Raw genomic sequence first — 21,343 nt, forward strand, 5'->3', positions numbered from 1 at the left:
CTTGTCCTTAAGGCTTCCAATGGAGGTGTTTTTCCTGTGGCGGAGCACCGCAGTGGCTGCGAGCCGATGCTGCAATCCGCCCGCACGTCTTTCATTAAAAAAATCTCCTTTAACAGTGGAATATCCGGATAAAATGCTGAAACCGACTTCTTCTGAAACTTCTCTGGTCTCTCACGACGTCCTGGATCAATAGAGCCTGAAATGTGGAGGTTTTCAGCTTGAAACAGGCTGATGACGGCGCCTGAGAGCGCTGCACGATGTCTCGCACCATGGGAAGTCCTTAAAGCGACAGTATCACCTCAAAATCTCTCATCAGCCGTTAAAATTTTCACCGAAAACCAGCTTAATTTTTCGAACCATGTCCACTTTGATGTGTCTCACAGGTTTAGAAAAAATTTTGATCAAACAAAGCGCCAGTCTCTCAGCAACTTCTCAGACAAAGGAATTCCGACGAGGGGCTGGACGACTCCTCCCACAAGGAGTGCTCAAAGGCGAATGACGTCACCGACAGGCGTGGAAAAACTCACGCATGTGCACGAGGGTTCAAGCATGTCTGATGTAAAAACATATGAATGAAATCCATATAGTTTTTGGAAAAAATAAAAAGGACCTATACTTTATTGACAGATATATATATATATATATATATATATATACATATATATATATATGTATATATATATACAGTATAAACGCAACACTTTTGGTTTTGCTCCCATTTTGTATGAGATGAACTCAAAGATCTAAAACTTTTTCCACATACACAATATCACCATTTCCCTCAAATATTGTTCACAAACCAGTCGAAATCTGTGATAGTGAGCACTTCTCCTTTGCTGAGATAATCCATCCCACCTCACATGTGTGCCATACCAAGATGCTGATTAGACACCATGATTAGTGCACAGGTGTGCCTCAGACTGCCCACAATAAAAGGCTACTCTGAAAGGTGCAGTTTTATCACACAGCACAATGCCACAGATGTCGCAAGATTTGAGGGAGCGTGCAATTGGCATGCTGACAGTAGGAATGTCAACCAGAGCTGTTGCTCGTGTATTGAATGTTCATTTCTCTACCATAAGCCGTCTCCAAAGGCGTTTCAGAGAATTTGGCAGTACATCCAACCAGCCTCACAACCGCAGACCACGTGTAACCACACCAGCCCAGGACCTCCACATCCAGCATGTTCACCTCTAAGATCGTCTGAGACCAGCCACTTGGACAGCTGCTGAAACAATCGGTTTGCATAACCAAAGAATTTCTGCACAAACTGTCAGAAACCGTCTCAGGGAAGCTCACCTGCATGCTCGTCGTCCTCATCGGGGTCTCGACCTGACTCCAGTTGGTCGTCGTAACCGACTTGAGTGGGCAAATGCTCACATTCGCTGGCGTTTGGCATGTTGGAGAGGTGTTCTCTTCACGGATGATGCGAAGGAGATGTGTTGCACTGCATGAGGCAAATGGTGGTCACACCAGATACTGACTGGTATCCCCCCCCAATAAAACAAAACTGCACCTTTCAGAGTGGCCTTTTATTGTGGGTAGTCTAAGGCACACCTGTGCACTAATCATGGTGTCTAATCAGCATCTTGATATGGCACACCTGTGAGGTGGGATGGATTATCTCAGCAAAGGAGAACTGCTCACTATCACAGATTTTGACTGGTTTGTGAACAATATTTGAGGGAAATGGTGATATTGTGTATGTGGAAAAAGTTTTAGATCTTTGAGTTCATCTCATACAAAATGGGAGCAAAACCAAAAGTGTTGCGTTTATATTTTTGTTGAGTATATATATAGCTCTCCACCATTGTGCGGCCGTCTTTAAACCGGTTGTACTGCTCCTTAATCTGTGTGATGCCCAGAGGATCGTCACCGAAAGCAGTCTGAATAATCCGAATGGTTTCCACCTGGCTGTGGCCCAGTTTCTGGCAAAATTTGATACAGTCGCACTGCCCCAGTTGTTCTGCCATTTCCTTGGAAAGAAAAAACGATGAGAGACTACACCCATCCTCACAGAAAGGCTGCTTACCAGCAAATGATGCAATCGACAGGCGTGAAAAAATTCACGCATGCTCATGAAGGTGCAAGGTTGGCTCATGCAAGCATATGTGATACAAATCCATCAGGTTTTTAAAAATAAAAAGGTGAGATACTTTTCTAATAGACCTCGTGTGTGTGTGTGTGTGTGTGTGTGTGTATGTATATATATATATATATATATATATATATTTATATTTTAAATTTATTAAAAATTCAAAACTAAGAAACCACATGTACATAAGTGTTCACACCCTTTGCTCAGTACTATGTTAATGCACCTTTAGCAGCACTTACAGCCCCAAGTCTTGAATATGATGCCATAAGCTTGGTGCACCAATCTTTGAACAGTTTTGTCCATTCCTCTTTGCAGCAACTCTCAAGCTCCACCAGGTTGAATGCGGAGCATCAGTGTACAGCTATTTTCAGATATCTCCAGAGATGTTCAATCACATTCATGCTGATGCTGAATAAATTCATTTATTCATTCATTCATTCATGTCTGGGTTCTTGCTGGGCCACTCAAGGACATTCACAGAATTGTCCTGAAGTCACTCCTTTGATATCTTGGCTGTGTTCTTAGAGTCATTGTCCTGCTATTGTTTACTATACTTTTATTCTTTTTTTTTTTTTTTTTTTTTTTTACATTTTTAACTTTATCATGTTTTTAACCTTTTCATCATGCTCTTTGATTTTTGATTTATTATGTTTTTGTTTTTATTGTTGTTTTATGTGAAGCAACTTGAGATGACGCTGTCGCGATTTGGCATTCTAAGTTGCACTATAACTTTAATAAATTGAAACTGAATTGAATTAAAAGATAAATCGTCACCCCAGTCTGAGGTCAAGAGCGCTCTGGAGCAGCTTTTCATCCAGGATGTCTCTGTACACTACTGCATTTATCTTTCCCTCAATCCTGACTAGTCTCCCAGTTCCTGCCTCTGAAAAACATCCCCATAGCATGCTGCCGCCACCATGCTTCACTGTAGGGATGGTGCCTGGTTTTCTTCAAACATCACGCCTGGCATTCACACCAAAGAGTTCAAACTTTGTCTCATCATACCACAGAATTTTGTTTTTCATGGTCTGAGAGTCCTTCAGGTGCATTTTTGGAAACTCCAGGTGGGCTGCCATGTGCCTTTTACTAAGGAGTGGCTTCCATCTGGCCACTCTACCATACAGGCCTGATTGGTGGATTGCTGTAGAGATGGTTGTACTTCTGGAAGGTTCTCCTCTTTCTCTCCTCTCAGGAGCTATGACAGAGTGACCATTGGGTTCATGGTCACCTCCCTGACTAAGGCCCTTCTCTCCTGATCGCTCAGTTTAGATGGGCGGCCAACTCTAGGAAAAGTCCTGGTGGATCCGAACTTTATCCATTTACAGATGATGGAAACCACTGTATTCACTGGGACCTTCAAACTGGCACAGATGTTTCTGTACCCTACCCCAGATTTGTTCCTCAAGACAATCGTGTCTCGGAGGTCGACAGACAATTCCTTTGACTTCATGCTTGGTTTGTACTTTGTACATGCGATTTCTTAGTTTTTTCTTTTTAAATACATTTTCCAAAAAAAAAACCAACAAAAAAAAAAACATTATCACATTGTCATTATGGGGTATTGTGTGTAGAATTTTGAGGACACAAATGAATTTCATCCATTTTAGAATAAGGCTGTAACAAAAATGTGGGAAAAGCTTAGCGCTGTGAATACTTTCTGGATGCACCGTATCTTTAATAAGCAGAAAAGACAGTCACAGGCAGACTACTTAAATTCAGAGAGTCATCCAGCTTTAATAAAATGATAAATGTGAATAAACTGAGATATGACACAGAGTAATAAAGCTATCACCTCACAGAAACGTTTTAAGTTGCCATCAGAGCCAGGGCTACCCATTTTAATACAGCATGGTAAAATTGTTGTACCTTTTAATTAAGTAAATTATCATTTGTGTCATTAACACTGAATGACTTTCATGTCATTACCTGTAGTCTGCTGCTGCAGAGGACAGGAACTCTGCTATGACAACCGGTATGTGGGTTTTTCTTATGCTGCGTGCCAGTGTGCAAAGAAAATTTTGAAATGTTCAAAATTTCTAGCATGCATTAATGTTGTACCATTTTTGTGAACTAGTTGTGAACCTTGTACAACCTATTCAAACACACAGCGTGTCATTGCGCGCAGGGCATCTGAACAATTATGAGGAGGTGTTACATCTATAATGAACATAACTTTACAGATATGTTATCTAACTCAAAAGAAGGAATGAAAATACAACTGTTTCACCAATCCATTTCCATTTCAATATATATATATATATATATATATATATATATATATATATATATATATACACACACACACACTAAATAATTACCTTTTGAAACAAGATTTCACATGCATTCTCCATCGCAAAACGGGCACGAGACAACCTGTAGCTGTAGATAACTGTTGTGGGATTCTGGGAGCGATGAGAGAATGGTTTCATCAGTCAAGTTCTGAGAGAAAATGTGTCATCAGCTATGAAATGATTATTTTATGTAGCGTGGCATCAAGAGGGTCAAAGTGTGGTGTCCAGTGGGACGCACTGGCACGATGAATTGCACGGCAGTGAAGGGATCAAATTCCTGCAAGTGTCAAGGTACCTTAAAGCCTTGGTCCCACCAAATAATAAAGCCATGAATAATGAGCCATGCATGGATTTGTCAGTGATTATTTGAATAATGATCCACGTATAACTCTATCACATATGCACTACGAAGAAGCCTCTATGTGCCTCTAAGTACCTTGCATGTACCAGGTATCAGCCTCTAATGAGCCACAACTGACCCCGTCCAGCCTCGAATGGCTTGTGTCGTCACATATGATCCACATCAAGCCACATATCATACATGTGGCACCATGTATTGAGACGTTGGTGCACGTTTAGGCATGGGTTTGGTCCAAACCTACAGCCCTCCCACACTTGGTCCCTTTAGTGTGGGTTTTCAATTTACAGCATCCATGTCACATTTTTAAAACACAGTCCAAAAAAAGATGCTGCACTAAGTGAGTGCGCGCTCCCGCATCACAGGATACAAGTTCAGTTGCTGTGCGCATCCATGCGTCAGGCTGCAGTTCACCTGTGTGCCAACAGTTCTGCGTGTTCACCCAGCTCTATGTGACCAAAAAAAAAAAAGACACCACAATGAGGTGGTTTAATTACATTTGTTCACCTGCAACTGTGTGGATCACTTTCCAAAAAAAAACAAAAAAAAAACACAACACAACACATATCCATAGACCGGCTAGAACCGAACCACGGGTTCCTGGACAGTCGCCTCTGTGCTTCTACTCGCTGGCTTTATTTCTTTTGTGGCTTTACAGTCGTTTCGACCCCGTGATCCAACTTTTAACAAAATCGCACTTTTGCGTGCTCGCGTTCTGCAATCCTGGAGAGTGGCTTCTGCGCTTCTTCTCACTGGCTTTATTCCGTGGTTTTACAGTCATTTTGACACCGTGATCCAACTTTAGGGTCTAGGTACTACACCATGCTACCAATAATGACACTGACCCTAGCCAAAAGCAAAACTAGTGAAAATCAGTCAGAAAAGATGATGAGGGGAAAAATGTCAGTGGTCTCCATGTGTAAAACCATTCTTGTTTGGGGTGTCATCCCACTGTTGCCCCTCTAGTGCACCTGTTGTTAATGTCATTAACACCAAAGCAGCTGAAACTGATTAATAACCCCCTCTGCTACTTAACTAACCAGAGGAACATCCCAGAAGTTGAACTGACTTGATGCTATAATGTATACTTATATATTATAAAATTTATATATATATATTTTCTTTACCTTTTCAGCCAATCAAACCCCTCCTAGCCCCAGGACAAATGAAAAAGTGCATATTTTGCCAACAGGCTAAACAGACGGAAGGAGGATGGTGTAGGCATGAAGACATCCCCGTGAGATCACATAAAAGAATCTGCTTTTTCTTTGGAGCATCAAAAAGTTAATGTAAAGCCCTATCTCATGAGGTGGATTTCATTCAAGTGTGTTAAAAAAGGAAAAAATATTAAACAATAAACCCTGTGATGCATCATACCAAACTATCTGCAGATCCAATGAATAACCAGTTACAAAATCACTTTCTACTACGAGCTGAAACCCCCAGATATAAACTTATCAGTACAACTACATGACATTATGTGAAATTAACTTTGTGTACTTCCAATCCATCTAAGAACAGATGATCAAAGTGCTTCACACTGAGGTCTCATATTCACCCATTCATACTACAAAAGGCGGACGAGAAACTGCAAATTTTCACTTCAAACTTCAAATTTTACACAGGAGCAGCCAACCAGACAGCTCAACTCCATCATTCATCCCTTCCTGGTGGAATCATTGGCTTTGCTGTCCAAGGCCAGGCCTTTCTCTGCTTGCTTTGAGTGTGCCTCAAAGAGTTTGACTGAAATTTCACTTTGCATTTCAAAGACAATGCCAACAGACAGGATTGACCATTACAATACCCTCTTTCTACTTCATGGTGAGGTAAACAAATATAAAAAAATAGTGAGAGCCAAGTTTACTGCAAAAACAAAGAAACAAAGAAAAAAAACTATACACACATTACTGACTAAATATGGTGTCAAAACAACAAATCCTGAGGCCTTGTGAATGTGTCTTTCATACGCACATGCACACACTCACAGCACATATTTCCCTTGACCAGCAAATCTAATGCATTCTGAAGTGGAGGAAGAAAGCTGTAACAACACATGGCAGGCTAAAAATTGTTTACTCCCCATCATCCCACATACTCTATACGGTTTACAAGAGGCTGGCATATCTGTTGTGACAGGGGAACAGCTCAACATAGCACATTCTCACCATGGCTTTTCTTCCTCAGTTTTCTCTACAAATGGGACTTCAGGGGACTAAAATGGACAGTTCCTCAACAATTTCAAGGTGAATCAGTAGACTCCATACCATGTTGCAGTTTTACTGCCCATTAGTCATGTTTGTGAACCATTAACATCCTTGGGAAAGAGAAGGCATTGTCTAACGCCTAAATACATCCTTATCATTTGATTGGTGGTTTGTATGTCATGTGACATTGATCATTCGTCCCATTTGCCATTTTGTTCCATTTACCGGTTCCATACATTTTGCACCATTGCACACCGCAACCACCTTACTCTAAAAACACTATATATTGCGTTTGCGTGCATGCAGCAATCAAGCATTGACGGACCGTGTGCTCACACTAGCACTTGCACAACCTTTGACACAGCGACGGCGCTTAATTTGTTTTGGTGACAGACAACAATTTGAACGAGCTTATTGACAATGGTCATTCTTCTAACACACACAAAAAAAAAAACAAATTCAGCATGCCGTAAGCTGTCTGGCGGCATTTGCAGTATTCGCTGGGACATCTCTAGCTGAAGTAGAAGTGCTGTCGGATGAAGAGCTTGGCAAATTTCTGTCGCGATTTTTCGCTGGACTGAGGAAAGCAGATGGCAGTCTGTACATGAAGAAGTCAATACACGGCATCAGGTACGGAATACATCATCATTTTAAGACCATGAGTCATGAGTCAGAAACATGTAAATATGTTCTTGAAAAGTGAAGCTCTGTGAATAGTTTCTGGATACACTGTAGTTTGACTGGGATGAAAAAAAGTCAAAATTTGTCATAACCAGGGATGCCATCTTTCTGCAACTAACACTACTACTCTTTGATCCATCCCAAGAAAGATGAAGGGAATGTCCCACGTCTGTCTAAGTGAGCAGAGCCCGCATAACTACTGTACTCCACAAAAAAACAAAACAAGGAAAAAAAAAACAAGACATCTTATACACCATAACAAAATGTTTAAATGTGAAATATGTAAAGTAAAAGTATGTCCCTAAGTAAGGGCTGCTCCCTTGTTTGGCACCTGAGGTCACCACGGGAAATTCGAGGTGGCTCTGCATGTTGAATTGGCACAGGTTTTACGTCGGATGTCCTTCCTGGTGCAACTCCACATAATGTAGAGAAATGTGGCAGGGGTGGGGTTTGAGGTGGGAACCTTCCGCACTGAAACCAAGTGCACTAACCACTTGGCCACCACCCCTGCCCATATAATGTAATGTCAAAGCTTGGCATTACTGGATCTGTTTGGGGTTATAGCTTTGTTGGTGAAGTTTAATTTTTCATTTGAGTCTCTGAATCAAACCCAGCCTGGAGCGGGTAGTCATCTAGTATATATATGTCCCTTCGGCTGCTCCCTTGTTTTCACCCAGGGTCGCCACAGCAGATCCAAGGTGGGTCTGCATGTTAATTTGGCATTAGTTTTATACCAGATGCCCTTCCTGATGCAACTCCACATTACATGGAGAAATGTGGCAGGGGAGGGGTTTGAACCTGGAACCATCCACCTTGAAACTAAGCGCACAAACCACTTGGTCACCACCCCCTGGGTATTGAATCAAGTGACTGACATGGGTGGCCTGTGTCAACCCTGTGCATGCATTCAGTCAAGTCAGTAGGCTCATGTTAATGATCCTCCTCCCAATCTGTGTCATGCCATCGTGCAGTGCACCTTCTGGTGAATTTCACTTTGAATAGGTTAGGCCATAGTTATTGGATTAATTGTTTTACGGAAAGAAACTGCCCTTGGGCACTTGTTTTTTCCTCACCGACTGCTTGGGCTGCCGCCCAAAAAATTTCAAAACTCGCATGGCTTTATTTATTGTCGGAGTTTTGCTTCATATTTCAGACCTCTCCCTGTCACGCCAACGCTTGACGTTCCTGGAACCATTTTCTCAGCTCCTCTTTAATGTCCTGCTAACGAACTTTCCTCGCCACACCAGGCAGCTGTTTTGCTGTTTTTAGCCAGGTTTACAAGCTTATCCTTGTTCCTACACCACTCCCGATGTGTTTCCTATCAACTAGCAAAGTCTGAGTGGCATGGTGGTTCCCCTTCTCTTCTGCTTCTTTCACGACTTTTAGCTTGAACTCTGCTGAGTAACAACGTATCCGCAGAGCCATTTTATGTAATTGTGTAAATTACGTAGTAATTTTGTTAAAAATATACAAAAGTATGTTTAACAGAGTTCAGCTCAAAAAGTCTACACAGCAGTGAGATATAAACCTGAGAAAAAAATGTTTCTAATTTTTTCAATGAGAAGCGGAACCCCACATGACCGTATGAACCAATCGCTGCTCAGTTTTCATATCCTAGCAGCGTATAAACAACATGGTTTCTCAGGCTTCGAATGCCTGCCCGTTGGCTAGAGAAGTGGAAATTACATGGTTTTTCCACTTTGAATCCCTGAATAATCAGAAATCCACCCCAATGACAGCAGTGAGGTCAATTAGGGAATAACCCTGTTGTGTATGATGATTTGTGGATGTTCATGCTGGTTACACGTTTGCAAATTGAGCTTTACCGGTGACGCATTAGCAGAGCCAGTAAAACGGATATTTGCGACCATATAACAGTATGAATGTCTGCAAATCATCAGACACAAGGGAGTTATTCCCATTCTAATCCAATTCCATTGTCTGCATGGTTTATTTTTCTGTAGGTAATTCGGTCGGCGAGGCTTACCATGAGGCAGCATCACTCCAACAGCGTTCAGGAGTAATCCATCAAATGAGAAAATCCATCAAATCCATCAAATATGAAACAGAATCCACATCAATACTTTCGTATGGTAGCTTAAATTTACCCATTTATGCAGCATCGTCTGTACACAACTTTCTTTCGCTCTCAGCTAACAGCGCCATTGTGACATCTGCGTAGCGGTGTGTGCAGCCAGTGTTCTGTCGAATTATGTGTCTTGCTGCATAAATTGATAGCACCGCATCTCGACAATATTGCACATGCGTGCAAATGTGCAGTTACACGGAGGTCTGGCCTGTTGACAGGAATGACATCTCATCAAAACACCAGTCAGGGTGCGGAGTAATACATCCAAATGAGAAATGGTTGAATATTTTGCCACCGTTATCACGATATTATACGGTCTGAAATCTCACACAATTAACCAATCAGATTTGCGGAAAAATTAAAATTAAAAGTTTTTAAATTTAAATGAGAGGAAATGTGATCGGACATGACCGCCGTAGTGATGAGTGCTGGAGCACTGCACTATAATGCAGCACAGACCCATAGCAGGTGTAGTGACTATGGCATTTAGTCACTCAGCTGGGTGAGGGGAGAGATCCGTTTTCAAATGCGCTTCAATGAATTTCCAAAAGTCGCTGTTGAAACTGGGTAACATTCCCATTTATTTTACTTTAATAATTGTAAACATTTCTAGTTAAAATAGCAAGTGTCAAAAAACAAAAAGGAAGTGAAAGCAGTAATGGTAAAACCTGTGTGGCTCTCCCGCACCCAAGCTAATTAAAAGCCCACATCACCTGTGCCTGCTATTTAATCCACCTGGTGCGCCTCTTTACCGCCACCTACTGTGCAAAAATACAAAACAAAAATAAAGTGACCAAAAAACCCCCCCCCCCCAAAAAAAAAACCCCACAAATGGCTCTTTCACTCCGGTCCCTAATTGTGAAGGAAGAAAACAATTACAAACAATTTAAACATCATAGGAGCCATAAAAGTCCAATCTTCTTTGTGTTCCTCTTCATTATGTTCCGCTTCTTTACTTTCAACCATTTGAGGTATGAGCTGGCTGTCCACACTGGCCAGGTTTCAGAGAGAGCAGTGTATAAAGATCTGAGACCGATCCCCTTTGGCAGAAGGTTATCCAACATCACGATCCTATAGAGCTTCTTGCAGAAGAAAGAGCTTGTAATCCAATATTTTCTTTGCAATATTGAGAGCATGTGGTTTCTGCCAGCATGCCCAACTTGTTGGTATATATGTTGCAAGATGAGACTGGATACATGTTGACCTTTGGAAAGTATTACAGGATGTTTCTGTTCTTCAGGTAAGGCCACCCTGCTGAGTCTTCTGTCTTCTTCTAAAACCTACAGCGCCCCCATTTGGTCAGAGGACGCAATTGCACAGCTGCAGGGCTCCACTGCGTGCACAGACTGCAAGATTTTTGAAGGAGATTTGGAGCACAGAATTTCAGTAATCACAGATTACATTAAATTCTGTATATCATCCACTATACCAATAAGAACATTTAAGAAATACCCAAATTCTTATCCTTGGATTACTTCTCGGATAACTTCTTGGAGCTTAATGTGGACAAGACTAAGGAGCTACTGATTCATACTCAATCACACACCCCGGACTTGGCCCCCATTAACATTCATAACAAAACAGTTGAGCGTGTCAATCATTTCAAATATCTCGGACTCATATTGGACAATAAGCTCACCTTTTGATCAACATGTCACTGACATCCATAAACGTTCCCAGCAAAGACTTCATATCCTTCGTAAGCTCCGTGCCCTCTCTGTCATCCCAAAACTCCTGTTATTGTTATACTCCAGCATCATTCACCCCATCCTTCTGTACTGCTCACCTTGTTACTTCAATATGCTCTCCATCACCAACAGAAATAAACTTATTAAGGTCACTCACACAGCATCCAGAATCATCAGCTTGCCCACCACAGAACTCTCACAACTCAACAATAAGGCAGTCCTACGCATGGCCCGGACAACCAGCACAGACTCTGATCATCCTCTCCACTGTTACTTCTGCCTGCTGCCCTCTGGTCACAGGTACAGAACTCTGAAGTGGAAGCGGGCGCGCTTTAGTAAAAGCTTTGTCCCTTCTGCCATAGCAGTTTTAAACAGTTTATAACATGTCCTGATCACTTGTCATCTGTATGGGTGTTCTGTGTCTATATGTGTTTTTATGTGACAGTTGCTGTGAAAACAAATTTCCCCCTGGGGACAATAAAGGTCTATCTATCTATCTATCTATCTATCTATCTATCTATCTATCTATCTATCTATCTATCTATCTATCTATCTATCTATCTATCTATCTATCTTCCACCCACTCACAACAAACCATCCTTTCACACAGGATCTAGTCCATAAGTATCACTGCCTTTTCTCACACTTGATGCGCCACTCTCCAAAAGGGATATTTCCTCCTTGTACACAGAAGGTTGTCTGACACGTATAATGACAGATTCTGCTCTGGAGAGGTCATTAACAGTTAAAGGTAGACAACCAAATTCACGTTTAACCTTCTTCACCTCTCTTTCCACCATTTTCGCTTGTACGGAGGAGCCAGCAGCAGCTAAAGTAGCAACAACTTCTTTCTATCTCAAAACCTGAATCCAGCCAACTGAAATTTTAAGCTTTGTCCATGAGGAAAAATAATTCATAAACTTGGCAGTTGCACTGTCAAGCTCAGAGATGATGACTTTAACCACTGCATCCCTCGTGACCTCCGAATCCTCTGAGGAGATGGGTTGCAGCACCAAATACTTGGGCCAATCCTCCTTTGGCTTTCTCAGAAAATTGGGGCCGGTGGTCCACCTGCTAGATGCTAAGAGGCCTTCAACTGTCAAACCTCTGGAGGCATCGTCAGCAGGATTGCTCTGCAAGCTGACATATCTCCACTGCATAACATCTGTAACCTCTCTTATAGATGCCACTCTATTAGCCACAAAGGTAAGAAATCTTTTGCTTGCGTTTTTAATATATTTCAACATCGTCTGCGTGTCAATCCAAAAACATGACTTGGCCAACTTGAGAGGTAGCTCTTTCTTTAACAGGTTATCGATTTTAACAACTAGCACAGCACCAGCAACTTCAAGGCATGGAATCGTCTGCTTCAAAGGAGAAACTCTCGCTTTATCCATCATAAAAGCAAGCTGTACTCTCTGATCCTCACCTTCTAACCTCAGGTAGGACACTGTGCCATAGCTGTAACTGCTAGCGTCAGCAAAGTGATGCAGTCATGCTTGCAAAGAACCTCTGAAATTCTTGGGCTTGATGCAGCGATCAACCTTAAAATTTTCTGGTTTCTTCACATCTGCCAACCATTTACTCCACTGCTGTAGAAATGTCTGTGGTACTGGATCATCATCAAAATTCACTGTCCCAGCTTTTTTGAAATGTGTTGCAGGCATCCATTTCAAAATGAGCAAATATTTGCACAAAAACAATAATGTTATCAGTTTGAACATTAAATATCTTGTCTTTGTGGTGTATTCAACTGAATATAGGTTGAAGAGGATTTGCAAATCATTCTATTCTGTTTTTATTTACATTTTACACAACGTCCCAACTTCATTGGTATTGGGGTTGTAAGCCGTTGCCAGTTTATATTCATTTCCAAAGTACTCTCTCAAAAGACATTTTGCTGTTTCATACCCCTGTTGAGGTATTGTCATATGCAGACAACTCCTTAGCAGTTCTCTTGGCTGCCCCCTGGTATATTGTTCAAGGAAATACAAACAGTGTTGATAGCTGCTAGTTTTCTTCTTCACACTGTTCAAAGGCTCTAATAAAGGAAATAAACTCCAATGGATCTCCATCAAATGGTGATATGTCTTTTTATGGTAAGGCATTTGACATGTGTTGTTGTACGTGCATGGCATTTATTTCAGTTTGCTTTTGCATGAGCTCACACATTGTATCCTAAGATACTATATTTGCACTTTTGAAACTCTTTGTTGTATATCATGTTGTCCATGAGCCTTTGTTGCAGCAACAGATTCAGGGGGTCTGGCCATAGAAGCTGTAAAAACATATGACTATTGAAGCCTTTGAGTTGTTTGTTGGTTCAGATCCAGTACCTCTGTGAGTCCATAAGACTGATGTTTCTCCTTTGAGAGTGTCCTCGTATTTATCTTTGGTCTTACGTCCTGTGTGTATGAGAGATGGCACTTTTAAAACTTGATATATTAGATATGCTGTCACCAGGACCAACATCATCATCATCCATCACAGGTTCAACGTTTGCACTTTCACCCTCATCATCACATGAAATCCCTTGTTTCTTTAACCAGATTGATATTTCTTCCATAAAACCATCATTTCCAGCCCTTTTTAATTGAAACCAGGAATTTAGTTTTCTTTGCTCTGCCTCAGGAAGAGGAAATTCAATAAGCAATGTGTTGTGCGCTTCAGCAGCACTTTGACACAAACTTCTGAACTTTTTTAAATCTTGTTGCACAACATTAACATTTTACTCTGAAGTCAACAGAGTGTTAATTTTGGATTTTAATTTTCCACTTGTTTGAAATGACAACTCCTTTCTTTTTGAAGCCTTTCAATCACCACTGAAATTCCTTTCAGAGTTGGTCTTATTCTTTTCTCAATGACATCACATTGTTCCTCTTCAAACTCTGATTCAACAGTAACACCTTGCATGGTTGAGCTCTTAATTTCAACAGCGGCACATTGAGTTTCATCCATTTCCCACAAATTTCAGCATGAATGCAGCATTAACAAGCAAAGCTCAATCTGCCTGCACACTTCACCAACAGGCTCACAGGCTCACAGCAGAATCCCTTTGATTTGTGTGTATCAATTAACCAACACAAGCACTGGAACTTGAATGCAACAGAAACAGCAAACTGTGAACCAGCGTTGACACTTTGCTTATTTCAAAACAAGCATTTCTTGTTGAATGTCTGCAGATCGAGCCAACACTGACCTCCACATCGGACCTCCAGTCCAACCTGGTACCTTACCTCCCACTGATGTGATGATGGCTCCAGGTGACCACCGTTTTGCTTTCTCTCAATGAAGCCAGAGTTTTTACTTTTGTAGTGACTATGGCATTTAGTCACTCAGCTGGGCAAGGGGAGAGATCCGTTTTCAAACACGCTTCAATGAATTTCCGAAAGTCGCTGTTAAAACTGGGTAACAGTCTTATTTATTTTACTTTAATAACTGTAAACATTTCTAGTTAAAATAGCAAGTGCCAAAAAACAAAAAGGAATTGAAAGCAGTAGCGGTAAAAACTGTGTGGTTCTCCCGCACCCTGCTATGTGCCTGCTATTTAATCCACCTGATACACCTCTTTACCACCACCTACTGTGCAAAATACAAAACAAAATAAAGTGACAAAAAACAAACAAACAAAAAAAAGAAAAAACCCACAAATGGCTGATACAGCGGTGTTTCACTGTTTCAGCACTTTGGACAGCGCCGCAGCCTCAAGGCTCGTAATGAAAATGATGCATCATGATTCTGCATCCTAAAAATTCTGCTGACTGTGCTCTTTTACATTGTTAATGTAAAGGACTTTTACATTGTTAATGTAAAAGACTTCAGTACTATGAAGTATTTTACACTGACAATGATATTTCTTAGTACTGAACAATAAGGGTGCAACAATACACAAAAATTAGGGTTTGGTACATACCTCGGATTTGAGGTCACAGTTCGGTTCATTTTCGGTACAGTATGGGAACAAAACGTAAAACCTAAATTTGCTTGTTGTTTAAACCAACAATTTATTGTAACATTATACAAATAGGAAAATAAAATAACTGCAAAGTGTTGCCTGGTAATAAGTTAAATAAAATGTTCTCAAATAAACAACAAATGTATGAAATATTATAAAAAATACATTCCTAGTAAACAGTTTTTAACAAAACCTTTCCACAGGTAAAGTGCAGCACAACAGTTCCAGCATGAAGCCCTGTCAATTTTATTCAACCTCCATATTTTTTGCCAGAAAAATTAACTTGTCCAAAACTGTCACACGCTACAAGGATTTTTAAAGAGAATTAATGTTAAAGAATCCCTTTACTTTTGTGCAATTTATTTTATTTTCGATCTCTTTCTATTAACTGTTCGTTTAATGTTTGTTAATATATCTTTTTCAATAAAGTTTTGAAAACAAAAAACATTGTGGGAGAGACAAAAAAGTGAATAAAACCACCTTTAAAATATTTAGAACCACAAATAAACTTGATTCTTGGTTTGTTTATTTATTTTGCCATTAAAATTGGCCATCACTTATTAAAATAAAATAACTTCTCAAGGCCAGGGCTTCTCAAAGTCTGGGGACGATTTAATCACAACGCAGCAAACGAGGTCAGTAGGGTGAACGAGTGTGAGTGAGGAGGATTGCAGATATCACTCCGCTCAGTGCTTTACTGCTGCAGCGGTCAGCGGAGGAGGGGGAGACCTGCTGCCGCAGAGACTTTCACTTTCAGTCGCCAAACATCAGAAAAGTCTCCGGTAACTCCAGGAAAAGTAGTTAGATTTGTTGTGAGTCGCTTTTAAGAAAATAAGTCATTAAGAGGGTTTGGAAAGTCGCCAGATTTAGCGAGAAAGTCGCTAAGTTGGCAACACTGAATGTAAACACATGCAACGCGAACTCACCCCTGTACAGCCCTGTACCAAACCGAACGTCCCGTACTGAAACAGTTCAATACAAATACATGTACCGTTACACCCTTACTGAACAGTTCTAAGAAATATCAGTGTGGCAAAGTTGAGCAAAGTGGCATGGGTATAAAAAAGTGTGCACACTGATGTGGAGTGGAATGATGGTCTGGATGACGGCCATGCAAAACAGCTGTGGTTTGATTTCTAGTCCATTTCAATGTGATTTACCCCCCGCCCCGAATAATCTAATGCACTCTTTTTTTTTTAAAGGAGAGGAGATGTGATGGCACGGCTGGTGTTGCAAATTCACCATGTCTCGTGCAAGACAAGTGTGCAGCCTGTACCTGCACATTCCAAGTATGAGGCCCTTAGTCTTTCCCAAACTTTCCAAAGCTTGGTGACAAATCAGGTCAGTAAAGTTGACGCAATCTTGTTCACAAAAAAATATCGCATGACTGACGGACTGACCGACTTTCCACACATAGTGTCGTCAAGCCCACTGGCTGTGCCGTGAGGAAAAGGCACTAATGCAGAGCTGGACTTGATGGGAGTCTTGTGCTTCAGGTACATACCTCCAACAGAAGACACACTTGTTCGCACATGCGAGGCTGGGGGTGGTTTCCATGCACCGGTGAGACTCAATACCATAGAAGGTGTGCTTATAACAGCCTCCTCTGCCTCGTAACATCGACTAAAAGTAGAAACAACCGCGTTAATATGATTTATGCATTCAATTTTTCAAACTGTGTGATGTTTTACTGAGAATGGGTAAAAGACAATACCTTGGTCCAACGACAAAGCTTCACCCCCGAGTGACTTCCAATGAGTCTGTACCCTACACAAAGACAGAAACAGAGGAGGAACTGCATATAAGACTCAATAAACACTTCTGACCCAGATCCGCAACTGTTAAATTCTGTTGAAAAATATGCAGGATATATGCAGTTCAAATGGTCATAATTACACCTTCTATCGGTGTTCTTCTATCTACAAAGCCCTGCTTAACATTCATACTTAGTAATTGCTTTATGCACAAAAGGAGGATAAAATGTTTCAATTTCATTCTCTACTCATCATCATATTACCACAGCATCATGGCACTAGTTAAAAATGGCCACTTTTGGACAAAAACCTAATAAAGCTCTGAGGCTTTTACACATCCTCCATCATGTCTCCATCAAAGGGAGTAGTTTTATTGGCATCATTTAATCTGCTCAAGACATACACTATCATTATGTCAGGGCTGCTTTTAGAATTTGGAAGAGATTATTTTTAAAGTTCCAACATTTCAAGAGGCACTTTATGATCTGATCTGAAATCTACAAATGGTGAAGTTGGGGAATTTTTAGCAGCTGTTGAGTCCCCTACCTTAAACATCTTACAAATAACTAAATAATTAAAATGACCAGTGTTTATAAGAGCAAGCTTCATGTGTACAGCTCTGTAAAGTTTGAAAGAAAAACTGCTTTTGACTCCAGAATTTCCATTTATCAATACTGCATGGGTAATTATTAGTTAGCAAGTTGTACTCCTGAGACTGAATTTTATTTGTTGAACAAATGCAGTCCTCTCAGTCCATCCAAAATGTTAATAAACCCCAAACCTCAATGCCTAAGAAAGGAAAAGTGAGTTTTGGGCTTTCTCAGGGGACTACATGCCTGCATGCAACTATTCATTTGCAGAATTATCATTCAAGTACCTGAAAAAGTGAAAATGATGTTAAAACTGAGTTGTTTATTCGTTCAGAAATGTCATTAGGAGGTTCCCCCCTTTGGTTAGAATCAGAAGAACCCTTAATTTACTTAAAATATCAGTTCAGAGCACAATAAAGAAAATCCTAAGACAGCATTTATGGAAAAGAGCTACTATGTTCTTTCAAATCCCAACCCCTCCTCTGTTGAAACCTTTTGGAGATTAATGGAAAGCCATTATTTCTTATATAATGTGCCTCCCACAGCTTTATATTTATTTTACCTATAATGGCCCTAATATGCCATCGTAGGTGTCTACAATGTATATTTTTAGCCTAAATACACATTCAATTGGTCTGCTATTGATTGCCACCTTCTTTCACTCTTATTACAGTAGTCATATGGGTTTTGTTTGCTTATAAGCTTCAATTAGCAGCTGTTGCTCACTGGGTTGAAACTACGCCACAGGACCAAACACTACACTCCAACATGTGCCACTACTGTGCCACGGAAGCAATAACACTGAAAAAGAAAGTTTTAAATTTGTGTCACTTGAGCCACACTGAAGACCAACCAGTCAACCAATCAACCAATGAAACTAATCAACACTCTTCACCGCACTGCATTAAAACTCATGGAGACATTACACAGGAGTTTTAAGAATATGTCTGATTTTCATCAACAATATCACACCAGGAAAAATCTAAATTTATTCCCTCATTGTTTTCAGCAGTGTTTGTCTGTTGTTTGTTTGTTTGTTAGCAGGATAACTCAAACAGTCATGAACATATTTCCATTAAATTTGACGAGCAGGTAATAATGATCCCGGATACACTTGAAGGTGATAAGGAATATATTGTGGAACTGAGATCTAGAATAATGTTTGGCATACAGGAAAATTTAAGTCAAAAGGTTACGAGAGGATGTTGATGAAATCTGGTGAGCATAAATTTTATTTTGAATTTCATCTGGAATATATTTTGGATCCATGATCCAGAAGACATTTTAAGCAATAATGTGACCTTGACAGAGGTATGCACTCTCTGTGTGCCTTCTAGTCATTTCATTGACTGGTCAGCAGATAAATGGTCAAAAGTGGTATCTCTTGGATTCACTTCCATTTTGTAAATTAATGTTATCTCTGTTTGTCTGTCTATATCACTCGAGCATGAGTCAGAGCTGGATCATACCATGAAGAATATAAAACATTTTAATATAACAACAGATTTTTGCTGTGGTGCTGGTAAACTGCATATTTCACCCTCCCCAGACTTTAGACCCAGTGTCTCCAAGCCTGTTCCTGGAGAGCACCTGCCCTGCATGCTTTCTAACCCTCCCTGTTACACCCCCAGATAATTAACTCTATCAGGTGTCCTCAGCCAATCAAAACCTGGAAAACACCAATTTTTAAAAAAATCAGGTGTGACCTGAGCAGGGGTACATGGAAAACATGTAGGGCAGGTGCTCTCCAGGAACAGGGTTGGAGACCCCTGCTATAGAGGTTTGTGTGAGAGCAACACAAAGCAACATTTAAAGATGATTTCTGAAAGAACAGTCACAGGTGGGACCACATGTTTCAGAAGTATATTTTGTCAGCCTTATTCCTGCAGTTAATTGTATAAAGGTAATTAAAACAATCAAGACACATATTTTCCCATCATGTATTGTACCTCCAGCAGAATAACTGATGTTTACCGTCTGTCAGGCAACAAAAGCATGCAGCTTACAGCTTGAAGGCTGAGCGCTGGATTTCAATCATGACCAGAGCAGTGTTTGATACTTCTGAGCCAAGGTGGGTGTGGTGCATACAGTTCCCAGAAGGGAACATGATGAGATAACCACTTTTTGAAATGACTTCTGTTGTGTGGGCCGCTGAAGAGGAGGTACTGCTGGCCCACCACCACCAGAGGGCGCCCTGCCTGGAGTGCGGGCTCCAGGCACCAGAGGGCGCTGCCGCCTTATGGGAGTAGCCTGGGTGACAGCTGTCACCCATCACCAGACACAGCTGTTCCACTCAGCACAGAGGTATATCAGGAGGACGGCGTCTCCACCTCAGTGCCGAGATATCGCCTAAGACTGAGGTAATATTCTCTGCATTTATATTCTGAACAACCAGCTAAACTTGTTAAACCTTTTCAGGACTGTTGACTACTGATAGCTTCATTGCATAAGTACTCACCTTCCTGCTGTACTTTGACAAGAGGTGGAGGCGGCTTCTCCCCTCTCCGTTACTGGGTGCGGTCGCATCCACACCTGTGTGTTGTTGCTCTCTCCCGCCAGCAGTACCGGATCCGACGAGCGGAGGCAGTGGCCACCTGGGAATTCGGGACTTGGCGGTTCCAGTATTTCCAGGGTTCGGTGGCAGAGGAGATCTGGGTGGTTCCGGTTCGACTGAGACGGACGTCTCCTACCTTCGAGCCTGCCCACACGACACCAGCGGATTCGACCCCAAATTGTGATTGTTGTATTTATTGTGCTCGTTTCACAATAGTAAACCTTGTTATTTACCTTCTCCATTGTCCGTTCATTGCGCCCCCTGTTGTGGGTCCGTGTTCCTACACTTTCACAACAACTTCAAGGAAACTATTTGATTCGACTTATCACTGATATTGATATTTGGAATAATAAATAAAATCAATAATCCGTGTTTGATAATGTTGGTGTTTTCTGAAAGAATATTGCATCCTGAACCCATTTTATATTATCAATGTACTATTTTACGCTCACAGCCACAATGTGTAGTTTTCCATTGTGCATGCATTCAGACTGGAGGCCTATTTGTCTTGTCATGAGACCTATTATTCAGCCCAAGAACCAGGAAACTAAAATGAATTACCCTTTGTTGAACAATACGTAAGCCTGTAAAAATAACAAAATGGCTTATTATAGAGATGAAAATAATCTTCAATGTTATGTTATAAAGATCGTAACATTCTCGACCCATTGTTAAAATGCATCCGGTAAGGGCCCTGTCACATCTTGACGATTTACCCAGTGTATACCGACCATATTAAAAACGCTGGCATACGCGGGTGTACGTCTAAAAAATTATGCAGCTGTCACACCTTGATGATTTAGCCAGTGTATGCTGACAGCCCTGTTTCCACCGAGTGGTGCGGGTCGGAACGGTTAAGTCTAGCTTGGTTTGCATTTCTACCCCTGGCAGGCAGAACCATTTTGTTTGGCAGGTGGAACACTTAAATTGATGAGGGCGTCATCAAGTACATGGACCCTGTCGCGTGGCATCTCTTCTACACACATAGGCAAAAGAGTAATTTAACATTTTATTTCATTTTATTTTTGTCTTGGTGGATCATGGGATTTATTTTCATCACGTTCAAACTGTTGACAAATTG

The 21,343-nt window shown here is 41.0% G+C and overlaps 1 protein-coding gene across 2 annotated transcripts in view; it reads right to left on the reverse strand.

Moving 5' to 3' along the window:
- The window catches only part of tyw1 (tRNA-yW synthesizing protein 1 homolog (S. cerevisiae)), a 221,105-nt gene that overhangs the window by 103,798 nt on the left and 95,964 nt on the right, over positions 1-21,343 (reverse strand). For both annotated transcript variants that reach the window (XM_034168561.1, XM_034168560.1), the window contains exons 9-10: positions 17,079-17,131; positions 16,869-16,987 (exon numbers count right to left, since the gene is read on the reverse strand). In XM_034168561.1, the coding sequence (XP_034024452.1) occupies positions 16,869-16,987; positions 17,079-17,131 (172 nt within the window). The remainder of the gene's footprint in view (positions 1-16,868; positions 16,988-17,078; positions 17,132-21,343) is intronic.

This window comes from Thalassophryne amazonica, chromosome 4 (genome assembly GCF_902500255.1).
Source record: "Thalassophryne amazonica chromosome 4, fThaAma1.1, whole genome shotgun sequence".
In the NCBI taxonomy this organism is placed as follows: Eukaryota; Metazoa; Chordata; class Actinopteri; order Batrachoidiformes; family Batrachoididae; genus Thalassophryne; species Thalassophryne amazonica.